The 13,237-nt window shown below is 39.7% G+C and overlaps 1 protein-coding gene across 1 annotated transcript in view; it reads left to right on the forward strand.

Moving 5' to 3' along the window:
* The first annotated feature begins 2,653 nt into the window (after positions 1-2,653).
* The window catches only part of ARL13B (ARF like GTPase 13B), a 32,968-nt gene continuing 22,384 nt past the window's right edge, over positions 2,654-13,237 (forward strand). The window contains exons 1-3 of the mRNA XM_089675232.1: positions 2,654-2,809; positions 8,092-8,319; positions 11,672-11,742. Of these exons, the coding sequence (XP_089531358.1) occupies positions 8,258-8,319; positions 11,672-11,742 (133 nt within the window). The 5' untranslated portion in view covers positions 2,654-2,809; positions 8,092-8,257. The remainder of the gene's footprint in view (positions 2,810-8,091; positions 8,320-11,671; positions 11,743-13,237) is intronic.

Below are 13,237 nucleotides of genomic sequence, written 5' to 3' on the forward strand. Positions count from 1 at the left end.
TATACATCAGGCATCTATACATAATACAGCACCCCATGCATTTTATTGGGCTCTTATAAGTGGCCTATGCATTATGTTGAGCCTATGCATAATATAGCACAAAATGTATTATAATGAGAATCAATACATTATATAAAATCTTGTGTATTACATCAGACATCTATATATCAAACAATACCCCATGCATTATAGTTACCAGGTCATCATACCATCCATTATAGTGAGCTTTTTAACATCACATAATGATCACCTGTACATTATGTAGCCCCTGTATGTATTATAATGATCACCTGTACATTATATAGCCCCTGTATGTATTATAATGATCACTTATACACTATATTATTATTATTATACAGTATTTATAAAGCGCCAATGGTTCGCTCAGCGCTGTACATTACAAAGGGGGACAGAACATGTGACAGAACAATACCAATACAATGCAAAACATGAGGGGATTGAGGGCCCTGCTCTTTCGAGCTTACTATATAGCCTTTGTACTGTATGTATTATAATGATCACCTGTTCATTATATAGCCCCTGTGTGTATTATAATGATCACTTGTACATTATATAGCCCCTGTGCGTATTATAATGACCACCTGTACATTATATAGCCCCTGTGCGTATTATAATGACCACCTGTACATTATATAGCCCCTGTGCGTATTATAATGATCACCTGTACATTATATAGCCCCTGTGCGTATTATAATGATCACCTGTACATTATATAGCCCCTGTACGTATTATAATGATCACCTGTACATTATATAGCCCCTGTGCGTATTATAATGATCACCTGTTATATAGCCCCTGTGCGTATTATAATGATCACCTGTACATTATATAGCCTCCTATGTATTATAATGATCACCTGTACATTATATAGCCGCCTATGTATTATAATGATCACCTATACATTATATAGCCTTCTATGTATTATAATGACCACCTGTACATTATATAGCCTCCTATGTATTATAATGATCACCTGTACGTTATATAGCCTCCTATGTATTATAATGATCACCTATACATTATATAGCCCCTGTGCGTATTATAATGATCACTTGTACATTATATAGCCTCCTATATTATAATGATCACCTATACATTATATAGCCTCCTATGTATTATAATGATCACGTGTACATTATATAGCCTCCTATGTATTATAATGATCACCTGTACGTTATATAGCCTCCTATGTATTATAATGATCACCTGTACATTATATAGCCCCTGTGCGTATTATAATGATCACCTGTACATTATATAGCCCCTGTGCGTATTATAACGATCACCTGTACATTATATAGCCTCCTATGTATTATAACGATCACCTATACATTATATAGCCTTCTATGTATTATAATGACCACCTGTACATTATATAGCCTTCTATGTATTATAATGATCACCTATACATTATATAGCCCCTGCATGTATTATATTGATCACCTGTACATTATTTAGCCTTCTATGTATTATAATGATCACCTGTACATTATATAGCCTCCTATGTATTATAATGATCACCTGTACATTATATATCCCCTGTATGTATTATAATGATCACCTATACATTATATATCCCCTGTATGTATTATAATGATCACCTGTACATTATATAGCCCCTGTATGTATTATAATGATCACCTGTACATTATATAGCCTCCTATGTATTATAATGATCACCTGTATGTTATATAGCCCCTGTACGTATTATAATGATCACCTGTACATTATATAGCCCCTGTACATATTATAATGATCACCTGTACATTATAAAGCCCCTTTGTGTATTATAATGATCACCTGTACATTATATAGCCCCTGTGCGTATTATAATGATCACTTGTACATTATATAGCCCCTGTGCGTATTATAACGATCACCTGTACATTATATAGCCTCCTATGTATTATAATGACCGCCTGTACATTATATAGTCTTCTATGTATTATAATGATCACCTATACATTATATAGCCCCTGCATGTATTATATTGATCACCTGTACATTATATAGCCTTCTATGTATTATAATGACCACCTGTACATTATATAGCCTCCTATGTATTATAATGATCACCTGTGCGTTATATAGCCCCTGTACGTATTATAATGATCACCTGTACATTATATAGCCCCTGTATGTATTATAATGCTCACCTGTATGTTATATAGCCCCTGTATGTATTACAATGATCACCTATACATTATATAGCCCCTGTATGTATTATAATGCTCACCTGTATGTTATATAGCCCCTGTATGTATTACAATGATCACCTATACATTATATAGCCCGTGTGTATTATAATGATCACCTGTACATTATATAGCCCCTGTGTGTATTATAATGATCACTTGTACATTATATATCCCCTGTATGTATTATAATGATCACCTGTACATTATATAGCCCCTGTATGTATTATAATGATCACTTGTACATTATATAGCCCCTGTATGTATTATAATGATCACCTGTACATTATATAGCCCCTGTATGTATTATAATGATCACTTGTACATTATATAGCCTCCTTCTATCACACACCAGACATTGCATTACATCTGTACAGCCAACACACTGCCCTCCCTCTCCCTCTCGAAGCCCCACCTCCGACCCGGTCACATGGCCTTGACGTCACGCCTCCTCTAAACCCCCTTACCTTGTTGTCCCTGCTGGTCTCGCCGTCCCCCCTGTACTCCTCAGACTCCGCCCCCTCCAGGGCCCCTGTATGCAGGGAGAGGCAATCACAGGGGCCCCCGTCCTTCTCCTGGAGCCGGCTAGGCAGGTAAGACGTGCAGAGAACGGCCTGATGTGTTTGTGTGTTGCCTGGTTACATCCACTGACACTGGCTCATGTAGTGGGGAAGATTCCTTTGGGCAGGCATTTCACTCCAGCTGGGCAGGACTACAAATCTCAGCATGTCCTGATGGAGGCCAACAAATCATTCTGAGGATTTATATATTTCTGGGGTGATCAAAGGTGCCTGTAGATATCTTAAAGGGGCTGTCCACCTTTTATCAAGAGTGTGCCCCCATCTGTCATCAGGTCAGAGGTCAGTGTGTGCCTTCTGTGACCACTTACCTCCCCACACTTTTTATATATATAATTATTATTATGTCCTAGTATGGGGTTATTTAATACATTGGATTATCATGTGTTGTACATAGATCTTCATACGTGTCCACTTAAACCACAAGGTGATGTCTGTATTGTAGAGTAAATGTAGTCCCCGGACCCACTCATGACATGGGAGAGTCAGGGCTTATGAATGTGTTGTGCCGCAACATAGTAAATGTTAGTATTTTTTATATGTCTGTGTATGTATATATATATATAAATATTTATCTTTCTGCTGTGATCTGACTTCCTGTTAGAGGGTGGCTACATTCATCCTCCATGGTCCCAATGTATGTAGAAACGTAGTCACTCTCTCTTTCTTGCTCCTGAGATGTACTATGGGATTTGCAGTGTGCATAGAGCAATGCACATGACCACAACTAAGTCTCATTTTTCAAACAGTAGTACACCGCAGTGCAGGGATCTGAACCACCTCACTGAATAACATTGCTTCTTATGACACATTGGTTATTTAGCTTTACAACTCATGTAAAAACCCAAAAGTGTGAAGAAGGCCTTAACATGCAGTACTCCATCAAATGGGGGGCACTCTTTATGTCTGGAGGAAAAGAGATTTTATCTCCAGATACGGAAAGGTTTCTTCACAGTAAGAGCTGGGAAAATGTGGAGTAGACTCCCTCAAGAGTTGGTTCTGGCCAGCTCAGTAGACTGCTTTAAAAAAAGGTCTGGATTCTTTCCTAAATGTACAGAATATAACTGGATACTAATATTTATAGATAAAGTTAATCCAGGGAATAACCAATTGCCTCTCAGGGTGTTAGGAAGGAGTTTTTTCTCCTGCTGGAGCAAATTGGATCATGCTTTGCTGGGTATATATATATATATATATATATATATATATATATATATATATATATATATGTGTGTGTATTTATTTCAGGTACTTTATATAGCGCCGTCAATTTACGCAGCACTTTACATATATGTATTGTACATTCACATTGGTCCCTAACCCTCAAGGGGCGTACAATCGAAGATATATATATATATATGATTGTATAATTTTTTGTTTCCCTTTTAAGCCCAGGTTCACACTGATGTGGTGCGGAATTTGCAGCGGTTTCCACACCGCATCATGATCGCACCCCGTTCCTGCGAACTGCTGCAGGTGTGTATGTTAAGTTGATGACACCCTGAAATCTGTTCGCAAAACGCGGTGCGATGTGCAGAATCGGATCACATAGGTGTGAATACCCATGCGATCCGATTCTGGTGCAGACAACAAAAAAGGGTCCTGCACTATATTGGTGTGATCTGAGCCATGCAAAATGGCTCAAATTTCACCGCACAGAAATTGCATGTGATTCACACAGGAATGCAGTGCTGTTCCTGTGCGAATCACATGCGATGTGCCGCCCCACATTAGTGTGAACCCAGGCTAATGGTTGAACTACATGGATGTGTCTTTTTTTTTTTTTAAACTGAACTATGTAAATGGAAGTGAGGGGGAAAATGAGAGGTGTGTGAGCTTGCAGAGGATGTTTCAAGGAGGTAGAAAAACACAGCAAGAAACAGATTACTGGGTCATTAAGTAGTGGATGTGTATGGATTATTTTTGGAGAATGAGGATATTTTTTAGTGTCCATACGAGCACTCTGGCACTGCCCGAGGGCCCGGCGTCAGTAGGGGGCTCCATGAAATGCATTAAAGATAGTTATTAAGAGGTTGTCAAATGAATTATCATGTCACCCAATATTTGGTCTCCATTCAGTAGCCAAAAGAGGCATTCAAAAAAAGGGGATTTGTGAAAAGAAATTCACAGAGAAAGCGGCTACATTATGAACAGAACGTGACACTCAGAAAAATTTCCAAAAATTATGCTTTATTACACATATATAAATATGACATATGGGCGTTCGCCCTGGTTTACCATCACCTCAGTATGAGACAATACACACAGACCTAAAACCATCTAAAATAACACCAAGACCGGTCTGAATGCATGTGCAACAGAAAAAATGACTGCAGGAGTCTAATGTCCCTGTAGCACAGACACATAGGTGAACACTTCCCAAAAGAGGTGTATCCAAAAATTATACCATAGGCATACCATAATGTTGAATATTATATGTAGAACAATACCATTATGGTGAATCCCAATCAGGGAATCCAAAAATTGTACTATGGAAAAGTATCACATGTATACAATGCAGCAAGCACAATAGGCGTCAAGAAGAGAACAACAAGCCTCAGGCCTGTATGGGGGGAGACATAAATGTCAAATATATGATGCAATACATTCCTGTGCCGGCACAAGTGGTTGGGGCCCATTCATCTGTAATATAAACAGCTGTATCCTAGAGCTCTTGAATGAAAAAATGCCCCATTTATTCCCAGGGTGGAAGAAAAGATGCAAAAAGCAGCACTCTGCTTGAAATGGTATCTTCACCACTATATGTGGACTACACACCACCTTTCGTAGGGAAAACAGGACATATCCCAAAAGATCTTCTGCCCGTTGAGATATATGTGGTATATCCTGTATCCTATACAAAGCACCATGATGTCCCCATCCTGTAGTAAGATAAATGATATGTGGGAAGTCACTGACAGAGTATACACTCAATAAGATATATAGGTCATATAGATCACAGAGGACCATATATCTAATGTCCTGTAACAGTCCACTCACCACCTGTGCTGTGGGTATTAGGAATGAAAGAGATGTCCTTCATGGGTACTGCCATACACGGCCACAGAGGCCTAGGAACCACCGCTGACATCCGCCGATATACCGCGGGTTCCAGCCCCTTCTTGGCGCTTGTGCTGCTCACACTTGCCTCATGGCATGTAAAGATGGCTTCCTCCTTATGGGTCAGCGTGCGTTCCACCTAATGCGCATGACCGGAAGTGACGTATCTGACGTATGACGTCAACGCGTTTCGCCGATGGGCGTATCTCACTCAGCTTCGTCAGGACCAATGAAACAACTGCATTTCAATTTCCTATTTATAGTGGGTAAAGACCCACCCATTTATGCAAAAAAGCTAACCTGCAATTGTTCCAAATGGAAGAAAAAAAGGGGGGCTAAATACTTAGCACAACTGCTGGTCTTTGTTGAATATAATTAAAAAGACAGACGGCTGGAGACAACAGAGAGGAGAGAGGCTTAGCAATTTTAACAATGCATATATTGATCAAAAGATCATGAATTAAATATACCAGTCAATTAACGCTTTTATCACATTTTAACCAGAAGATGGCGATATAAATCAGAGAATCAACAATTCTATTCATTGAATCAGGTTTTTTAGGAAACAATGTAAATTACCAAAGGACACCACAAGATGGCAATATAACCTGAGAGTTCTCATAAGGGTCATTACAACAAAAATACCCCAATTCTCAGGCAACCATCCTATGGTGTGGTTATTATTTAAAAAGAGGAGGTACTAAGGGACAATTAACCAGACAATCAATCCTTTTACATTTTTTAGAGCTATATTGAAGCTCATACCATAAGATCATCCATACTTTTGTTAATATTCCCAATATATATAGGTTTATTTTGGGGTTATTTAATCTGAAGTCCAACCCTTTATAAAGACAAAAAAATGCCATAGATTGCCCACCGCATGGCAATAAACAGGTACATAGTCCTATAAACCTATTTTTCCAAAAACACTTGGAGGTCACATTCCACATTTAACCCCTTAGGGTACAGTGTATCAAGTTTATATATCCAATGTTTCTCCTTTTTAAGCAGTTCTCTGTCAAAATCACCTCTCCTTTGTGGGAAGTACAGTGCATAGAAACCTTTTACTTTTGTACCGTCCAGTTTACCTCCATGATATTTAGCGTAATGTTGGGCAAGATTACTGTCAGGGTCATTTGATCTAATGTCTCTAAGATGTTCACCTATTCGTACTTTAAGTTGTCTTTTAGTCTTACCAACATACATCTTTTTACAGGGACAGGTTAAGATATATAATACTCTCACTGTGGAGCAGTTTATGAGACTCTGAATCTTATAATGAGTGTTATTTCCTGAGTCATAAAAGGAATCCGTACGATCCACATATTTGCAGATTTGACATTTTCCACATTTAAACATCCCCTTGGTACGTGATTTTAACCATGAAATGCCCCTGGTACCTTTTTATAGGCTTTTTTGGGTGTATTTTGAGTGTGGGCAAGGACACAGGGGCCCCATGATCCCCTATTGCCCGGGGACCCCATGAGTTATCAGTCCGTCACTTTATTGTCCATAATGAGCAGCACAGTGGTTAAATGGTTAGCACTTCCGCTTGGCAGTACTAGGGTCGTTAGTTCGAATCCCAACCACGGCACCTCCTGCCTGGAGTTTGCATGTTCTCCCGGCGCCTGCGTGGGTTTCCTCCGGGTACTCCAGTTTCCTCCCACACTCCAAAGACATGCTGGTAGGTTAATTGGATCCTGTCTAAATTGGCCCTTGTATATGAATGTGAGTTAGGGACCTTATATTGTACGCTCCTTGAGGGTTAGGGACTGATGTGAATGTACAATATATATGTAAAGCGCTGTGTAATTGACGGCGCTATATAATCACCTGAAATAAATAAATAAATAATAAAAAACATGGCCAGAAGCCGCTAAAGTGCCTGGAAGTCCCGAGACATTCTCCAGCCTTTGACAGGATAGATGGCAGTACAGTGTACTTGTTTACACAACATGCTCACCATGGGTGACAGTCACACTACAAACATGTAGAGATTTCCTTCATCCAGATCAATGTCTTTGATGGTGACAATACCTGTACAGGGGTCTGTTCTTAAAAATGCTTGATCTCTTTTTTTTTTTACACCATCATCATTTTAAATTTCAGCTGCTTTCACACTGATCAGGTTTTCTATATGTTAAAAAAAAGAAAAAAACAGAATAAAAATGCATGGAGAGCACCTCCATTGTATTATTCCTGGTTTAAAGTGTTTATCTCCTTTTATTTTGCAGACAAATTCAGTTGACAGTTTGATGCTCTTCCCATCCTCTGTCTTCAAGATAATAAAACATCTGAATTAGAGGAACCTGGACGGTGTTGCAGACGATTCAGGATGTTGGAGCCTTCATAAAAACAAAAACTCCATTTATTATCGTTGACTCCCATTCTGGATTTCCTATGTTCAGCCTCATGGCCAATTGCTGTCGGGATTTATTCAAACGATGGCGTCAACCAGTAAGGTAAGATAACGCATTAATGGTGATCTGCTGGTAAATTTTAACACCTACCTCCAGCCAAAATGTTTTGTTTTGCTTTGGGTGAAGGTAGGGGTGACCCTATTGGAGAGGTATCCCTTCATTTCTTGTAAGGGCAGTATGTGATGGGAAATCTCACTAAAGCCCCATTCACAAGGGTTTACACTCACCTCTAAAAAGTAATCTGTGGTGAGTCACCTTTTTGAGGTGGTTTAGAGTTGGTTCTCAGGAGTTGATACTGCTGCCTTTTGAATTGCTTGGGGGGGTTCAATCCCAAGGGATATTTTACATTGAAATACTGTACATGAAATACTTTAGAGGGCACATTTGCAAACAGAACCACATACCAAATGTGACATGCCTTAAAACTTTTTTCACAAAGTGTTGCGGTGGCAACTATGTATACCTCCCCAAGTGGCCACCATGTAAAAACGTAGGTTGGGGGGCAGTAAAAACACAGATCATCCTTCTGTTTTACTGTACCTTTGCTGCCTACATTAACTGCTTCCGTGCCGCCCTATAGCAGAAATACTGCTACAGGTGCGCAAAATCATGTATATTGCCATTCGCAGCCTTGGCTGTCAATCACCAGGCCCTGGCTGGTGATTCCCCGCCAGCACTCGGAGATCTCCGAGGATTTCCGACAGGGGAGAGACCTGTATATAAACAATACAGATCTCTCCCCTTTCAGCCCCTGCACACTGCTTTGTATAGCTCTACATAGCAGACCCATGCAAAGCAGTGTGCTTACAGTGAAACACACACAGCCCACATTGTAAAACAGCACACAACCCTTTGCTCGATCCACATGTTAACCCCTTCCTGCCCAGTGCCATTAGTACAGCATCAGTCCTTTTTATTAGCACTGATCGCTGTATTGGTGTCACTGAGGATGTCAGTGACAAGAAGTCAGTCCCCCCCCCCCAGTGTCAGAATGCCCACCACAATTGCTGATCGCCGCCATTACTAGTAAAAAAAAAAATAAACAAATTCCAGTATATATACTGCCATTTGTAGACGCTCTAACTTTCACATAAACCAATTAATTTACACGTATTGAGATTTTTTTTGTTAGCAAAGACATGGAGCAGAATACATTTTGGCCTAAATTTATGACAAAATTAGATTTTTAATTTTTTTTACTGGACAATAGCAAAAAGTAAAAAATATAGGTTTTTTTTTTTTTGTTTTTTTCCATAATTGACGGTCTTTTTTTTGTTTATAGCGCAAAAAAATAAAAACTATACAAGTGATCAAATACCACCGTAAGAAAGCTATATTTGTGGGAAAAATAGGAAGTAAATTTCATTTGGGTGCAGCGTTGCATGACCGCGCAGTTGTCAGTTAAAGTAACGCAGTGCTGTGTCGCACAAAACGGCATGGTCAGGAAGGGGGGTAAATCTTCTGGAGGGCAAGTGGTTAAAGAGCACTAACAGAGACACAGATTGAAACAAAGACACATTTTCTCCTCCACGTTTTGAATTAGGGTTAGAACTTTTGACATTCTTTGCCCATGCCAATATATTTGCAGTATTTCTATAGCCCTGGCTGCTCATGGTGCAGTCACGCTTGCCAGGTAACCCCATGCTACGTACACCTATACACACCTTTTGTATGACAGGTTGCTGAATTTTCCCTGGCCTTCTGCGGAGCCACAGCTCATAAGCTAAAGCTTTCCTAATCTGTATGATCCTGAGTATTAGTTCTCTTAGATGTGATATAAGCTGCAACTCGGGTATCTGAAATCACATGACTGGGGAGGCAGAAATAAGACAGATCTACTTTTGTCTGTTTGGAAAGAGAAGGATAACATCAGCAAAGCATATGTAGATGTGTACTGAAATATTTCTTAGACAGACCATACATTATACATTTATTTTCATTCAACCAGCGGGTTGATGAGGGAGTTCCTCCCGCAGAGCTATTGTATTCTGACAGCGAGGAGGGTTTCCTGACGCCAGATTACCGCGATCAGTGTTGCTGGCTATAGCCTGCGGCGCTGATCAAATTAAAAAAAAAAAACTACAGGCTGGTTGTACACAAGTTGATCGAGAGATCGACTTGTACAACCAATCTGCTCATAGTGTGAAATTTGGCCAGTCCATGCCGAACTGGTGAATTTCGATCCATCTATGGCTGGCTTTAGGATGACCATATGCTATACAATCTGATTGTACAATCTTCTTTAGATCCACTATCAACTTGTGCTGCAAGGACCTGTCTGATTTTTTTTTTTTTTTTATACTGGATTTTAGTTAACTAAAGAGTAAATGCAGCATGCACAGCATGAATAGTACAAAGTATACTCTCAAATGGACAATCCTCCACCACCATGAAAGTGAGATTTACAAAAGAATCGGAGCATCAGTCAACATCACATAGCCAACAATAGGATAGTGCGCTGCATGACAATTCCAGATCCTAAAAACAAAACAACAGGTTCTGTTATCCAGGGGAATAACCATTAAAGCATGTCACATTATCCCACATTTATACAAAAGAAAATAGGTAAGTCTATCTCTGTAATAGAAAGCAAGATGCCAAGAAGGGACCTTGGATCATTGAAGTATTGTGGACCTTAGTTCTGCTTTAAGCTGGCCATACACTTATTTTTTATATTTTTTTATTCAGCCAGTGGGCTGACCGTAAAAAAAACGTAACAGATCTCTCCTTCCACACAAACTGGGTGGCTGGAGGAGTCCTGTCTCCTGCTGGAACATTGTATTCTGACAGCTGACAGTCGCAATATACTGATGAGTGGCTACAGCTGGTGATCAAGAAAAAAATTCCAGCATGTCTCTTTGATAGATGTTGACCAAAGGTTTGACTTCCAGGATGACCACACACAGTGTATGGCCAGCTTACATATTCTTCAGCTACTGTATAAAGTACTAAACCAACTTCTCTCTGGTCTAAGAGATCACAGGACAGTAGGCGTCAGAAACAAAGAATGGCCACTGTCTATGCTGTGAATGCTATGCAGACATGAGTAAGGCCAAGAACTATTGTTGTGTATGGTAGGAAGCCCATTGCTGTGGAGAAACAATAAATTTCCATGTATAGCTTCAGTCGCTCATAGCTTTTATAGGAAAAGTTCACAGGCTGCTTCCTGCATATGTCTTAGTAAGAACTGATACACTAAACCTCATATGACCTTTCACAGCCAATCAGTTGTTAGGAACTCTTTATATACTGCTGTGTGACCATCTGCAGTCTTGTGACTTTTCATAACACAAGACACCTTAACAAAATGTAGACACATTTAAATACTGTTCTTTTATATCAGCTTCTGCTGTCCATTTATCTCTTCTAATTGGTTTCCTTTTGTGACTTGCAGGAAGGTGACTTTGGTCATGGTAGGGCTGGACAACGCTGGCAAGACCGCAACTGTGAAAGGCATCCAGGGAGGTGAGTGACAGTCCTGGTCCGACCCTGATTGGGGGACATTTGTTCTACTCTGTCCCACTGTATCACTGAGCAACGGAGTTCAGAAATACAGAACAGTAAACCAGAAGCTCTGCTAAACAAGAGCAGAGTATGTAACAAACAAATGTAGAGGAATGCATACCACTGTCGTATGCAGTGAACATCTAATCCAAGTTCATGGAACAAATAAACGTGACCATTCAACAACAAGGAGGAAAGTGCTACATTTTTTTACATTTCAGGATATAGTTACATAGTTAGTCTGGCTGAAAAAAGGCAAACACATACAGTTCAACCATAAAAAAAAAAAAAGTTATAATCCTATACCCACAGTTGATCCAGAGGAAGGCAAAAAAACCCAGCAAAGCACGATCCAATTTTTTTTCTGCTGGAAAAATGGTCCCAAAAACCCTATACAAACTATTTTGTTTCTGCTCCTAAACACTGAAGCTTGAAAAATGGTACTAGCCTAAAATAATTTGCATGGACACATAGGATAACACTATTTACGAGCAGAAAAAAATGCTGATGGCAGCTTCTAGGAACTTAAAAAAAACTCTAGTGTGCATGGAGCCTAATACAGTAACTTACTGTACTAATGACACTGGCTGGGAAGGGGTTAACATCTACGGGAAATCAAGGGGTTAATTGTGTCTAGCAAGTGGTAATGTGCTTACTGTGTGCTGCGTTGTACTACAGATCGATTTATTTCTTTTCCCTAGCAAGCGATCACTTCCTCTGAATAGAGCTCTGTGCTGTTTACCAACACAGACCTTTAGGCTGTGATTTGATCATGAATCATTGGCTGGCAACTCCTACTGTGTCCAATCACAGAGGAGTAGGCTGGAGGGGGACGTGCGCGTGCACCCCAAACCCAGGAACAGGCAGCAATGTACCAGTACATCGTGGTGCCTGTAGCTGCCACCCTGCCGCAGTAAAAGTACTGTGGTGGGTTGGCAAAATATATGTAAAGCCAAGAATTTTTCTATTGTGTATGAAAGGGTTGGAACCTCTGTATTGTCATCTGCGGCCCTGCTGAGGTGATTCACCTTTACTGTTGGTTCTGGTAACTGTTGTCTCTGGTACAGAAAGGAATGGGACATCCAAACTTTGAGTTGTCATGAGAAATCTCCCAATGAGAATCCTGTTCTAGTGAAAACTATGGGTCACCATTCATGGTACAATCTGTCTGTACAATCATGTTTAGATTTACCAATGTAATACCAACCTAGTCTAACCAATCAAATCAGGCAGGCCCTTGTAGTACATAGTTTGATAGGAGGAGATTGTACAATCAGATTGTATGGTGAGCTTAAGAGTGAGTATCTCCTTACTTTGGAGAGATTGCCTTTTAACCTACTACTAAAATATCACTTTGGGGTGGACTAGTGGTTTTAGCTGGGGAAAAATAGATTCTAAAAAAAACAGAAATCCTTTTTAACTAATAATCTCACATTGCATATGATTGAATAAAATA

This window comes from Staurois parvus, unplaced genomic scaffold, assembly GCF_062004578.1.
Source record: "Staurois parvus isolate SC_StPar_1 unplaced genomic scaffold, SC_StPar_1.0 ptg000154l, whole genome shotgun sequence".
In the NCBI taxonomy this organism is placed as follows: Eukaryota; Metazoa; Chordata; class Amphibia; order Anura; family Ranidae; genus Staurois; species Staurois parvus.